The following is a 15,363-nucleotide window of genomic DNA, read 5'->3' as shown; positions in this document are numbered from 1 at the left end:
ACCAGGCAGCCGCACTTTAACTCTCTATTCCCACCGCTCTGTCTCTGTCCCTCTCTCTCGTCTGTCTGCCTCCTGTCTCTGTCTCTGTCTCTGTCCCTCTCTCTGGTCTGTCTGCCTCCTTCCTCTGTCTCTGTCTCTGTCTCTGTCTCTGTCCCTCTCTCTGGTCTGTCTGCCTCCTTCCTCTGTCTCTGTCCCTCTCTCTCGTCTGTCTGCCTACCTTCCACTGTCTCTGTCTCTGTCCCTCTCTCTTGTCTGTCTGCCTCCTTCCTCTGTCTCTGTCCCTCTCTCTCGTCTGTCTGCCTCCTTCCTCTGTCTCTGTCTCTGTCCCTCTCTCTTGTCTGTCTGCCTCCTTCCTCTGTCTCTGTCTCTGTCCCTCTCTCTGGTCTGTCTGCCTCCTTCCTCTGTCTAAGTCTCTGTCTCTGTCCCTCTCTCCTGTCTGTCTGCCTCCTTCCTCTGTCTCTGTCTCTGTCTCTCTCTCTTGTCTGTCTGCCTCCTTCCTCTGTCTCTGTCCCTCTCTCTTGTCTGTCTGCCTCCTTCCTCTGTCTCTGTCCCTCTCTCTTGTCTGTCTGCCTCCTTCCTCTGTCTCTGTCTCTGTCCCTCTCTCTTGTCTGTCTGCCTCCTTCCTCTGTCTCTGTCTCTGTCCCTCTCTCTTGTCTGTCTGCCTCCTTCCTCTGTCTCTGTCTCTGTCCCTCGCTCTTGTCTGTCTGCCTCCTTCCTCTGTCTCTGTCTCTGTCCCTCGCTCTTGTCTGTCTGCCTCCTTCCTCTGTCTCTGTCTCTCTCTCTTGTCTCCTTCTTGTCTTCCTTTGCTCAGATACGAAGGAAGTTGGCCTTCTCCGTATTGCAACACAATGACTCCCACCTGAGGTCCCTCCCCAAAACCAACTTTTATCTGGTAGGTCTTGACTCTTGTGTGCCAACTGACAAATATGGAAAAGTGCACCTCACCTTCACCCCTGCTGTGTGAAGTCATCAAGTCAAGTTTATTTGTATAGCACATTTCATACACAGATGCAGTTCAAAGTGCTTCATATAAAATGGATGACATAAGAAAATAAAAAGTGTTTTTCCCCTGCCATAATAATGCCATCACACTGTTCTTCTCTGAGGTTCTGGACCTTCAGAACCAATTAGTTCAGCGTGGATGTCTGAAAACACACCGAGACTTAGAGGACTTTTCCAGGTGCATCAACTATAACCAGGGTCCATCACAACTACAGAGAAGTCTTCAGGACATCAGGAGGAAGAGTTGAGTTACATTTTAGAGGACACTCTTATGAGCTCATTCATTGTTTAACATCTTCATAGAGCTACTATACAGAAAAGCAGGAGATATAATTGTCACTAGTAATGTTAACAATGTAATGTTAACAGTGGTTGGCAGCAGATCTGCAGCTGATTTGGTGACTCAACAGAAGACACGTGGATCACCTCGATGTCCCATCACTGCTGAAGACAGAGGACATGAGGACGGAGCCATCACTGCTGAAGACAGAGGACATGAGGACCAAGTCTCCCGCTCCAGGTTGTGACTTACCACACTATATTTCAGCTTGTTGTTCTCTGTGATTTTCTTGGAATATTGCATATTGGTCTATCAGCATGTTTCTCTTGGAGATTCAACATACATTCTGCACTTATTCCATGCTAGATGTTTTTTTTATGTGGCTCCTTCTCAAAAATCACAGTGGACTGGAAAATAACTTTTTTTTTTTTTTTTTTTCATCGTGCTAGCAAATTCTCAATATATCATAAAGTACACCTACAGTATTTCACAATAAATGTACCAATGTTTTCACAAATTACAACCAGTAAGACCATCATAGCCCGTCATTCCTGAATTTCCCCAAGGGGATTAATTAATTGATATCTTATGTTATCTTATCTGATCTGATCTGATCAATACCCCCACCACCACCCTCATATAAAACCTGCAACAGGACTGGCAACATGGTACGATGGTGCACTTTTGTGTGTTCCTATTTGAAGAATTGGGAATTTGTGAGGGCTCATGGTTATGTGCAAAGCACTTAGTCACTATCGTTGTTTATTATGGTCCAACCTGCCCACATTTTAACAGTCCCTCCCCAGTTTTATGTCCTGGAAATATGTTTACATATACAGTGTATTATGGAAGCAGGACATCATCAAAATTACATTTTCTTGTGAGTTTTTTGTTGTTGCCACCAAGCTGTCAGAGAAAGGCTGTTTCTGTGGACTGACCCATACGTCTTACCGATGTGTAGGGTGTAGGAGGCGAAGCTGTCACCCCACCGTGCTGCAGCCGGGCCTGCTGGTGGGCTGAACGGGTGATGGGGTGTGCAGTAGGCCGGTTAAGCACTCTGAATCTGTGTGTTTGCTCTGTCCTTCAAGAGCAAACACGGGTTCCACTGGTGGCTTGTTTAGCATGGACCCTCCTGAAGGAGAGTGCCGATTGCTCACGTAGAAGTGAGATGACCAAACACAGCCTGACCCCTCTCTTACAGAGACTCACCTCTCAGGACTGCCGCTCGGACTCCGACAAACATCGTCCAGGAGAAAATGTCTTAATTATGTCCACTACAACAGAGACGCAGCAATTGGGCCGGTGGTGTCACTTCATGCCGGGCCTGCGAGCAGATGTGGACGTGTTTGGATAGTTTGTTCTGCTTTAGAGCTTTATGGGCTTCCAGTCAAACACTGCTCTGTTGACCAAAACTGACAGAGATCATCTGAGGGCCTGTTAGACTTTGAGCTTTATTGTGGATCCTGCTCGTCAGTAGGTATACAAGTATCATCCCTGCTATTAGAAATAATTGAGGTACAGATGCTTAGAGGAACCAGTGTGTGTGGACATGAGCAGGAGGTGTTTTGTCTTGACAGCAATTTGCGCTTTTTCCAATTAGGGTTAACATCAATGTATATATCATAAAAAATATTTTGGATTGTTGGATTGTGGTGGATGTTTCCTGCCACTACGTTTTAACATTTATACCAAGATGGGGCTTGGACATTAGGGTGCAGAGATTCATATCTGCAAAAATGTCATGAATGTAATATTTTGTTGTCGCTGGTATTGATTAAAAAAAAATTACTTTCTGGCATCAGATCCCCTTTAAATGAGGCTACAGTGGTCATGTCGCCCACAGTGCTGTGGCGGAGTGTTTACATGTTGTGATCGTATGACAGAACAGTGTCGAGCCACTGTCGCCCTCTTCTCCTTGTCGTCAATGAGGGCTGAACTGTGTTTAGTAGGAGCATGTAGGGTGTTAGTAAGGGCCTGCCACCATGGCCAGCAGCTTGGCTTTGGGACGTTAGGAGCTTGGTAAGAAGGCGAGTGAAGGCCTCCGCTGACAAGTCATCCACCGGTGTGAAATCTCACCGCTCCTCGGACAAACACGGCAGAAACGACGGGGCCCCTGTGGCCCCCGACCCGGCCGGGCCCACAGCACATTCCCCACGCCCGTGAGAAATACCCAAAATAAAAGCAATTAGAGTGGAAGCCAAAATATGGAGCCAGCGCAGACCTTAGTTTGCTTATGTGCTTTTCGTATATGAATCAGTCCATCTCATCTGTCTTGCTTGAGGCCTATTTATATGCGTTGGTTATTAGCAGTTATGATTGATTGGACAGTTGAAGCAGTAATTTCCTCTCTTTATGGCTATTTAGTCATGGTCTCTTCAACACGTTGAATTTCACAAGTATGCATTATAGGTCTGTAAAATTAGATCGGCCAGAACATACATACCATGTCTATTGCTATATATTGACCTCAATAAGTGGAAAAATTACATAACCAGGGTTGGTCTAAACACGCCTTAGCCTGACGGATCCTACTAAGCAATACTTTCTAAATGAGTTTTGTCACAACTTGTCAACTTGTCACAAAATGTCCCCTTATGCACCATCATCATCAGTCGATCTCCACGCGTCTTACACCACCAGTATGATCTTATAAGTGCACTTCTACATCCGCCCGGGGCCTCCACCTGCCCCCCGTGCAGCTGGTGGGGTTTGTGTAGATCTGCTAGCTGCTACACCGTGCTGTGAGTAAACGCCCGCTCGCCGAGGAGGCCAGTTTGCACCCAGCAGACAAAGTGTGTCGTCACCCGGGTGCGCAGTGTTATCGGGTGTGAGGCGCGCCACACTATGGCTACCCTTGAGAAGTAGCACATCATTAGGAATATATTAACAAACCGACATGTTATGTGCAGGTCACACATCACAGTGGCAAGCGGACGGGTCTGAGGTGGAACCCAGGACGAAACAGAAGATGCTTCTGCGCATTTTAGAGGGGTTGTCGCGGTTTTTCTTCGCCGCTCCCTCAGTAGTTTATGATGATAATCATTCAATGGGCCGTGTTAAAGTCACGATATACCGAGTCCGAGTCACCAAAGGAGAATCCGAAATCGACTCCCCGTTACTTGAGTCTGAGTCCGGAGTTACTGGACATGAGCGTGAATCCACATATAGGTGGAACACGTGCCTGCCCCGTTCACAACATTGAATAATGTCACGATATTAATATAGCGAACAATAGCTTATGCCAAATTCTTCTGGCCTTTTACAAAAACACTAACAAACATCTTCATGAATTAACAAGTCCAAGTCCTCATCGCCAACCTCCGACTCCGAATGCATGAATGCTTGAGTCCAAGTCCGAGTCATCATTCAGCGCTCAAGTCCAGGTCAAGTCACGAGTCCTGAAAATGAGTCCAGGACTTGAGTCTGACTCGGCTTGACTACAACACTTTCAACGGGTCGTAGCTGTAGAGAGGGCCTGTGGATCTTCCAACTGCAAAATGGACCCACTTCTAACTCTGTGTGTCTGTGTCTGTGTGTGTGTCTGTGTCTGTGTGTGTGTGTGTGTGTGTGTGTGTGTGTGTGTGTGTGTGTGTGTGTGTGTGTGTGTGTGTGTGTCTGTGTCTGTGTGTCTGTGTGTGTGTGTGTGTGTGTACTGTGTGTCTACTGTGTGTGTTCCCAGGCCTCCTGCACAGAGCAGCTTGTTAGACCGAGGGTCTTCTTCGGGGGAACTGCTCCTCAGCAGCAGGCAGGAGGAGGAGGAAGAAACCGAGCAAAAGTTTCCCAAGGTTAGTGTCAAAACCACAGGGGCAGTAATCCCACTAAACAGGGTCAGCGAGAGGCAAACACACCTGGAGCAGTTATCAGCCAGCCTCTCTCCCAAAATCAACACACACAAACCCACACAGAGAGAATGCACTCAGCAGCCAGATACAGATCTGTGCACTTGAAATAATTATCATGTTGTTTTCTCTGTTAAACCTGGAAGCCCTTTCCCTTCCATCCTTCTAAATCGACAAGTAACTTAGTCAATCTTAACTTTATGGCCCAATGTCAGAGCATAATAGCAGTTTATTTTCCATGTGGAAGGGGTGATAGAGGCGTGGATTGGATAAAATGACTGATGGTAAATAAGGACTCAGAGGAGCGAGAAGATGCCCAGGTGCTGAGATGGGCCTATATGGACAAGCAAGCATGCAGGAGTCATTTTTCTCTCACCCCCGTGTCAAAACGGGCCTGGGCAAACAGAGGATGAGCCGGGCTGGAGGGAGAGCAGGGGAAGGCAAACAGTGGGTCAGACGAGACTGGACCGAGCCATTACTCACCCCACCGGCCTCCGTGCTGACAGCCAGGAGGACATCTCAGATCCACCGTTGAGACTGACATCCGTCTCTGGAGGCTGCGTGTGTGTTCTGGAGGGCTCCTATGTGTGTGTGTGTGTGTGTGTGGGAACTTGAGCCACCATCATGCTGTACCATATACTCTACCTCCTATAGCTCATACTGTACCTCCTATATAGCTATACCTATAGCTATACCTATAGCTGTATGTATAGCTATACCTATAGCTGTACCTATAGCTGTACCACTGTACCTCCTATAGCTCATACTGTACCTCCTATAGCTGTACCTATAGCTGTACCTATAGCTGTACCTATAGCTGTACCTATAGCTGTACCTATAGCTATACCTATAGCTGTACGTATAGCTATACCTATAGCTGTACCACTGTACCTCCTATAGCTCATACTGTACCTCCTATAGCTCATATCTTACTGTACCTCCTATAGCTCATACTCTAACTCCTATAGCTATACCTATAGCTGTACATACTGTATAGCTATACCTATAGCTGTACATACTGTATAGCTATACCTATAGCTGTACCATATACTGTACCTCCTATAGCTCATACTGTACCTCCTATAGCTATACCTATAGCTGTACGTATAGCTATATTATACTGTACCTCATATAGCTCATACTGTACCTCCTATAGCTCATACTGTACCTCCTATAGCTATACCTATAGCTATACCTATAGCTACCATATACTGTACCTCCTATATCTCATACTGTACCTCCTATATCTCATACTGTACCTCCTATAGCTATACCTATAGCTATACCTATAGCTATAGGTATAGCTATACCTATAGCTATAGGTATAGCTATACCTATAGCTATACCTATAGCTACCATATACTGTACCTCCTATATCTCTTACTGTACCTCCTATATCTCATACTGTACCTCCTATAGCTCATAGCCTACTGTACCTCCTATAGCTCAGATTTCTGTTCAAAACTGTCATCTGTCAAGATCAGGATCATGCACACCGTAGTTCTCTATGAATTGTATGCTTTCTTTCTTCTTTACTTCGCACTTATTATAATAGTAATATCCAAGCACAAATCGAGATAAAACAGCAGCTAAAACACAGACTTTAATGGGGTGGACCCCCAGGGGTCCCGGAGAGGGTTCCAGGGGATCCCAAGCAAAGAGGGGAATCATTTATATTCACTATAATTCCATCCACAGATTGTATGATCATGCGTTTCTTACACTTTCTGTATACAAACATCTAAAAGCAAAAGTCTTATCAGATGAGGGAGTCTGGGACAACATCTTATCAAATGGGGCTCGGTGGTCTAATGTGTGTCAGTTTAGGTGTCCTTGTGTGAAAACGTTTGAGAACCACTGTTCTAAAATGTTCAAGCTTCTCTTTGCACCTGGGTTACTGTATTATGGTCCTTTGAGGGAGGGTGAATGGGGGAACCTCCTGGCATAAAGCGCCATGTAGATCAATGCCATTAATTCACAATGCTGCAGTCCCGGGACGCCCCCCCGCATCAGGAAGTGGCCTAGTGTGACAGCGCTGACTGGGGGGTGTGAGAGGAGGAGGAGAGAGGCGCCAAACGGGACACCGGGACTGTGGGAAACGACACTCACAGTGACACCTCTGCCTCTTACACCGCGGCTACCTCACCTCATATACAGCTAAGAGGATGCGTCTTCTTAGCATGTCAAATATTTTATGAAGAAGTACATGATAACTTAAGTGTCACCCACAGATGAAAGTCCCCACGTTTGTGACCCTGCAGCCCAACTTTCTAAGGGACTTAAAAACCAAGATGCCACAATTGGTAAGTCAGCCAATGAGTTACTTCTATTAGACTGTGTAGAAGCACAGCAGAGGGGTTTTTCATTCATTTTTCGTATTGGCTCTCAAACCAGATTATCCCCGAGATTCCTGAGAAAAGCAGGAAAGCAGAGATGTACCTGAGGCGGCTGAGGAAAATGCATGATGTGTCCTTAACCAACATGGCGTTCTCCCAAAGGTTGGTAATTCAGCAAAAAAGACAGAATAATCAGGCCTAAAGGAGGTGATGCACTAGGTATTTTTTGTGTGTGTGGTGTAGATGTGGTGACACGCGCATCAACAGGCAACAAAGTGAGACTCAAAAATCCATTCAAAAGTGTCCTGCAACAGGATCTTGTGCGATTAAAGCAAAATCATCCAAATTTCCCAAACATTTTCTCTGTGTCGCTGCCTTTTGATTCTATTAAGTTACTGCTGAATGACCATTCAAGTTATTTCCATGAGCTTGGTGCTGGGTTTTTAGTAACGTTCAAACCAAGCGAGGAACCAACAGATCAGAAGTATAACGAGGAGCTCTTTCAACTCCTCTTTAAACTGAGTGGAGTTTGTTTTTCTCTGCTTGCTGTGAACACTGGTCCAGACTGCTGGACAGAGAGAGAGACGCACTGTGCTGGCAGGAGGAGTGGAGCGGCCAAGATTCGGTTAGTAACACAAACCAGCCACAATACAACACAACACCACAGAGCTCTATGGAAGGTTACACATAGCTGCCATACAGTATGTGCCTTTCACACTGGGTTTTTTTGGAAGCCACCATGGCAACTGTTATTTAGGAAAAGATTAATAGAATCGCCAGCACAGAGTTATTTATGAGCGTGACACTACAGTATTGCATGTCTGAATTATTCAGTTCATGTTTCAGAAATGTAGTTATATCAGTGATTTATCTTTGGAATGGTCCTTTCTTGTTCTCCTATAGGTGCCGTGTGGATGTCCAAGCATTGACTCCAAACAGGAGAAGGCCAACCAAGCTGATCAGCCGCTTCTCTGCCCTCTGAGTAACCGACCTCCGTTTCCCAAACAGACGAGCAAAAAGACCTCTGCAAGGTGCAGCAACACAACCATCCAAAGCCCTCATTTTAAAGCAAAGAGTCACAAGTCGCCTTTAGTAACTTGCTATATTGTGTGTGTTTTGGGCAGACACCAGCGGCTTGAGACCGTCGTTTGGGAAACATCAGCGTGCAGCCGCAGAACACCTGACCCCTTATCCATGGAAGATGTGTGTCAACAAAAGCGTGTGCAAGTAAAAAAACAAAAACAACAACAACAACATGGGATTAATTTTCTTGAATATTGTAGGACTATTTTAAAGTAATCTGTTCTGTCCTTTGTTTAGATAATTGACCATGGATTCAAGCTGTGGAGTAACTATACAGAAGACACAGATAACTGAAAATGAAACCGGTGGCATCTCCTTAATTATGTGTGAAATTAATGTACTCCCTTTGTTCTGCATCATCAATGATTTTTTTGTAGAATAGTAAATGTTCTACTGGTTTATCCATGTTATAATTCCCAATATCTGTAATTCTTTTAGAATTTTTATACAGTATTAGGCTATATTATGACAAATTATTTCCAGTCAAAAGACAAATAAAATAATCGATACTTCTAATAATAAAACACCATTTATCAACCAATTTCAATTACAGATTTAATTTTGTAATGCAAACATATATATATATATATATATATATATATATATATATATATACACACACACACACACACACACACACACACACATTTATTTGTATAAGAGAGTTTTCGTTATGGCTTTTATTTCCCTCTATCCTAATTGGCATGGAGCTATTTACTGTTTTAATGGAAATGCGAAATAAAGTTTCACCCTGAAAAATTGACAAGGCCTGCAACTTTGACATGTTCAAGAAAACATAATCTGTCTGGGGCGAAATCAATGGGCTTTCTTATAGGACAGGATGAAATTGAAACAGCCTGAAGACTATCCATCTGCCTACGGTTTCTGCAGGTGTGGCTTTGATGTAAGTGTCAATATTTGCAGATTGAAGTAATAAAGTAGGTTAAACGGCTTTATTCAAAATGCTGCCATCGTATGGTCCTCAGTGATATGGCCGCTTTCAGCCAATGGATGACAAGCCCGCAAACATCAAAGAGGAGATGAGCCAACCACCTCTGCTCCAAGCACTCATCCTGAGATGAAGCTCAACTTAAACCTATATATTTAGAAACTGTTGCTGGAGGCTGGAGCATGTCGTTCAGTATCCTCATGAGAGCTGACTGAATGAGTTTGGAAACACTAGGAGAGGAAAAGAGATCACTTTCTTCAAGAAGCCCTGTGATTAATTTACAACTCTTAAACCCTGGAGCTGTTGGACAGAATGGCCGCAGGCGCCGGCGAGTGTCCGGGAAAGAGTAGCCAGTACCGGGTAGACCACCTCCTCAGTGCCGTGGAGAATGAGCTGCAGGCGGGCAGCGAGAAGGGCGACCCCACGGAGAGGGAGCTCAAAGTCTCTTTGGATGAGAACGATCTTTGGCAAAAATTCAAGGAACTTATTAATGAAATGATAGTTACTAAGAATGGCAGGTAGGTAGGCTCAATTGCTCACATTTCGATAGATAGATAATAAAAGACCTGAATTGCCCCAGGCTGTTATTTATTTATTTATTTATTTATTTATTTATTTATTTATTTATTTATGCTTTTTATTTAACAAAACATCTAATTTTCTGTCATTCTTGTCAAGGCGTATGTTTCCCGTACTGAAAGTGAACGTCTCTGGCTTGGACCCGAATGCCATGTATTCTGTCTTGCTGGACTTCGTTGCTGCGGACAACCACAGGTGGAAATATGTGAACGGGGAGTGGGTCCCCGGAGGCAAGCCTGAACCTCAGACTCCCAGCTGTGTCTACATCCATCCCGACTCGCCCAACTTCGGGGCGCATTGGATGAAAGCTCCCGTCTCGTTCAGTAAAGTCAAACTCACCAATAAACTCAACGGAGGAGGTCAGGTAAGGGGAACAGAAGAGCTACCTTGCATTATAGCCTCGTTTTCCCATGTAACTGTAAACTAAAATGCTGGTGGATGGTATCCATTACTAGAACGTTCATTTTCTACTTGATTTTTGTGTTTCAGATCATGTTAAATTCATTGCACAAGTACGAGCCACGGATCCACATAGTGCGCGTTGGAGGGCCGCGGAGGATGATTACTAGCCACTCTTTCCCAGAGACACAGTTCATTGCAGTAACTGCGTACCAGAACGAGGAGGTTGGCAGAACTATTATTTTTCAATCCAAAATGTATTTCCAACTAATAAAAAAAGCTCAATGCGACGCTAAAGGTTTTTTTGTGCGTGCGTAAAATGTGTGCGTAATTTACGCACAGGGTTTTACGCACGTAGTGTTTCCAATATTTTGACTAGTAAAGCGTCATCATAATTATATTCCCGCTATTGTTTGTTTTTAGGTAACTGCTCTTAAAATCAAATACAACCCTTTTGCCAAGGCCTTTCTCGATGCAAAAGATAGGTAAGAAGAAAATCCTATACATTTAGCAGTTTTATTTCACATTACACATTGTCTTTAGTCTAACAATATGTCATATGCACCATCATTTGTTTTTCTCTTTTCCTGCAGAAGTGATCACAAAGACATACTAGAAGATTCCAATGAAAACCAGCAATCAACGTATTCTCAATGTAAGTGTGTGTTATTGTGTTCATTCACCTCATTCTCATTTCATTTCACACTTGATTAACACATTTGATAAACAACTGTACTCATAGTCATCATTTCATTTGTCTCCTGTGGATCCAGTGAGTGGCTGGTTTATTCCAGGCACTGGCTCTCTCTGCCCCCCTGCTAACCCTCACAGTCAGTACGGCAGCCCCCTCTCCCTCTCAACCTCCCATGGCTGCGAGCGCTACTCCACCCTGAGGAACCATCGGCCTTCTCCCTACAGCAGCCCCTACACCCACCACCGGACCAGCTCCCCCAGTGAGTGTCCTCCACCCTCACCTTCATGCATCCAGGAATTACACCCCTTGCTCTCCGGCTATTAACCACCAACTCAAACAAATGTGGCCGACCAGGGAATGTTTTGCATTCCTTTGGCCTTTGTGTGAGTGAACCCGCGCAGAGTTGTAAACAGTTGGGCTTCAGACAAGGAATGTATGGACAGATTATTCACACACCTTCAGCTCACTGTGTAATAATGATATGTCTGAGAAATATACAAGATCAGGCTTCTTCATCATATTCACTTGATTTCTCACAAATATATATATGGAGCCAACAGTGACTCGCACAACTCCTAAACCCAGTGCTTCTATTTGTCTTGTAGCCGGCTACTCGGATAACTCCTCGGCCTGTCTGTCTATGCTGTCGAGCCACGATAACTGGTCCAGCCTGCAGATGCCATCCCACTCCAGCATGATGCCCATGGCCCACAGCAGCAGCCCTGTTACCAACTCCAGGTTTGTGGATTTCATTTTAACGCTGCACCCAAACGTTCTCATCTGAAGCTGTCCATCTTCTTCTCTAAATGTAAATGTAACTCCAGATTTATTGAACTCAGTACATACAGAATATCTTGTTGATTCAAAACAATTAAAAATATGATGCTTAATATGTGTGTGTGTGTGTGTGTGTGTGTGTGTGTGTGTGTGTGTGTGTGTGTGTGTGTGTATATATATATATATACAGTATATGTGTGTGTGTGTGTGTGTGTGTGTGTGTGTGTGTGTGTGTGTGTGTGTGTGTGTACACAGTACGTGTGTGTGTGTGTGTGTGTGCGTGTGTGTGTGTGTGTGTGTATGTGTGCGTGTGTGTATATACCGGTGTATATATATATATATATATATATACAGTATATATATATATGCGTGTGTGTATATACCGGTATATATATATATATATATATATATATATATATATATATACCGTATATATATATATATATATATATACAGTATATATATGTGTGTGTGTGTGTGTGTGTGTGTGTGTGTGTGTGTGTGTGTGTGTGTGTGTGCGTGCGTGCATGTGTGCGTGTGTATAACTTTGAGGAAGAGTGTTGCCTCTTAAAATTCCAAAATGTCCCATGTGGAGATCAGTAAGAGGTTTTGTGTCTGTCCCTCTGCAGTCAGTACCCCAGCCTGTGGTCTATGAGTAACTCGCCCCTGACCCCGGTGTCCCAGACCGGGGGGATGAGCAACAGCTTGAGCTCCCAGTTCCTGCGAGGCTCCGGCAGCCACTACCCCGGCCTCTCCCACTCGGCCACAGTGCCCTCCTCTGGCTCTCCCATGTATGACGGCAGCACAGGCACGGAGGTGCATGACACAACGCAGTACGACACCTCTCCACATGGGCGACTACCTTCAGCCTGGACACCTGTTACCCCTCCTTCCCTTTGATGGAAGCACCTCTGCCAACTGCTGTTAGTCTGTAATGGTAGAGAGAAGTGTCTTGTCTGCAGGATGTTTGGTCTGCTATCAATTGAAGGAAAAATCAACACAAATTTAAATAGGCTTGGTTCAATATCTTCACATTCCAAGATTCACTTCACCATGATTTGATTAGACCTAATGGGAAGTAAATTTAATCCATGGTAGGTGCGATCAAACTGCAAAGATTCACACTTTATAGCAGAGGCTGAAAGGCGAGCCTTTGAAGAAGCTGCTTCAATGTCTGCACATATGCCTAATAAGGTTATATATTTTCTGTCTCATCAAACAACAAATATACTGGTATATATATATCCTTCACTCAAGACAGAAACAAATACAATTTCTGAATCTGCTTATATTAAGCACAACCCCAGGATATTCACCAGCAGCATGCAAAAAAGATGTACAATTGGAATATGGCTGTATAATTCAAATATGTCCATAGAATTTTAGCACTGTATATAGTGTAAATGAGTATGTAAATAAATAATATGATGCGTTTTGTACCACAATGAAGGTTTTTGAGAATATGAAAAAAAAATCACATATGATTTCGAAAGTGAAATGAATAAGGGAATGTAATGTCAACACTCTGCTATCGAGGCAACTTTCCATATCACATAAAACCCTGCCAAGGTCCCTCAAATATTTGTCCTCAAGGATTACAGGCATGACATTAAGCGTTTGAAGGTCAATTATTTCCATTTTTTACAGCCTTTGAGCCTAGGGGTGCGATGTGGTCCGGGGATCACCAGGGATCCCTGAGGGGCTTCCAGGGGGTCCCCAGCAAATTGGTGTATTGTTAACCTTCACCATTATTGTAATTTACAAGAAGCTAACATAATCAGAGAATATAGAAGAATGAATATGATCATAGTGTATCTCTCTACCTACAATACAGAAATGATAATGTTCTGGACAAAAATCATAGAAAATATTCTCAGATTTGGATGATTTACACAGCGAGACAAAATCTCATCAATGGGGAGGTCCATGGCTCTATGTGGAATAAATTAACGGTCTGTGATGTGGAAAAAGTTTGAGAATCACTGGCCTAAACCATCCAAAGCTCCAATTTAGTCAACCAACAGCCTAAAATCCCACTACGCTTGTGAAGGAGTTGCATGTTGTAAGATTCTGTCACAGCCTCAGCTAAAGTTGCTATTGTGCAACCCCCCTCTTCAGACTCTCTCGCCATTAAGCAGAGTGCCAAAACCAACAAGCTAAACCCAAACATCTCACATCTGCCTTTATGAATGCCCGTACCATCACAGCTACACACAGTATTATACACTGATGATATACACTGATGATTTTAAGCAGCTTGTCAAAGCAGACCAGGAAAATACTGCACAATTTCCCATCTGGGTACTATATTGTCACCTAGCCTGGGAGCCTGACGAATCTACAAGCTCATTCGCTCTGGCTTTTGAAAATGGATCTGGCGATGTCAGGCTAATTGTCGCCACATCTGTGATATCAATTGAGAAGCTTCCAAAATGTATTTCAGTAAAGTGGCCTCAAGAGGTTCTACTGAGATGTCGCAAAATAACAGTAATGCAGGAAGCCATTGCACAACTGCTCCTGTGGATCCTCTTGCCACCTAAACTCAATGTGCAAAAGAGGATTCCAAGCCTTGTAAATCTGTTGAGGAGCCTCCCATGTTGTCCATAAACTAGTCTCGCCTGCCAGACTCTCTCCCCATAAACAAGCTGTCAAAGCACATCCCGACTCCTTTGCAACATTGAATATCTGATGGATTGTTGTCCCACTAACAGTTTCAGATGTGAAAGAGGTTTCCACACAGTTTGCGTCAGCCTCAGACATTCATATCAAGCTTGCTGCCACAGCAGATGGATCAGAACAGACCCCACCACCCCACTTCTGGATCTATGGACTCTTTTCACTCCAGGTCTGGAGACTTTCTGTAAGACCGCAACCCGGGTTTCTGAGACAGAGAAATCACAGGATGTTAATAAGTGTACAACATATTTGTATATTATTTAGACATGCAGTGATGCAAAGTACAGGGCAGAGCTGGAAGAGTGAAACAAAGGCATTATAGCTGAACTAAAGCGAGGGCAGCCAATGTGTATACAAGGTCCCATTCAGCCCAGAAGATCAAGGTCAGCTTGTAAAGACATCATCACATCCTCCCCCTCATACAAACAGCAGGCACAGGCCGAGGCGAAGGAGCAGACATCTAGCTAATCCAGTAAGTCGAATAAATACCCATCTGACTGATTCAGACATCGCTATGAACATCTGTCTGTCAACTCAACTCTGAATTAAATGGCCTCTATTTTTTATCATTAAGTCATTCTCTTTTTCAACTTCATAGACAGTTATTCATTCACACAAAGAATACAACGAGAAACAATACAATGTGCAACCATAAACAAGATTGTGCAGGTGAAGAAAAAACACCAGATGGGCATATAGTATCTCTGAGATACTATATGCCCATCTGGGTTTTTTTTCTTTTCCTTTAA

General features: G+C 44.0%; 1 protein-coding gene across 1 annotated transcript; it reads left to right on the top strand.

Annotated features, from left to right (window-relative positions):
• Positions 1–9,786: 9,786 nt before the first annotated feature.
• tbxtb (T-box transcription factor Tb) lies at positions 9,787–12,838 on the top strand (the record flags this gene model as incomplete). Its single annotated transcript, XM_083658140.1, has 8 exons — positions 9,787–10,007; positions 10,168–10,432; positions 10,558–10,692; positions 10,891–10,952; positions 11,061–11,122; positions 11,241–11,420; positions 11,767–11,899; positions 12,568–12,838. The coding sequence occupies exons 1-8, from the start codon at positions 9,802–9,804 to the stop codon at positions 12,836–12,838; spliced, it is 1,314 nt and encodes a 437-aa protein (XP_083514266.1). The 5' UTR covers positions 9,787–9,801.
• Between the last annotated feature and the right edge of the window lie 2,525 nt (positions 12,839–15,363).

Source organism: Poromitra crassiceps (assembly GCF_964638095.1).
Source record: "Poromitra crassiceps genome assembly, chromosome: 22".
Classification (NCBI taxonomy): domain Eukaryota; kingdom Metazoa; phylum Chordata; class Actinopteri; order Beryciformes; family Melamphaidae; genus Poromitra; species Poromitra crassiceps.
Note: the sequence above shows the minus strand (reverse complement) of the source record. Positions and strands in the feature narration are given on the sequence as shown.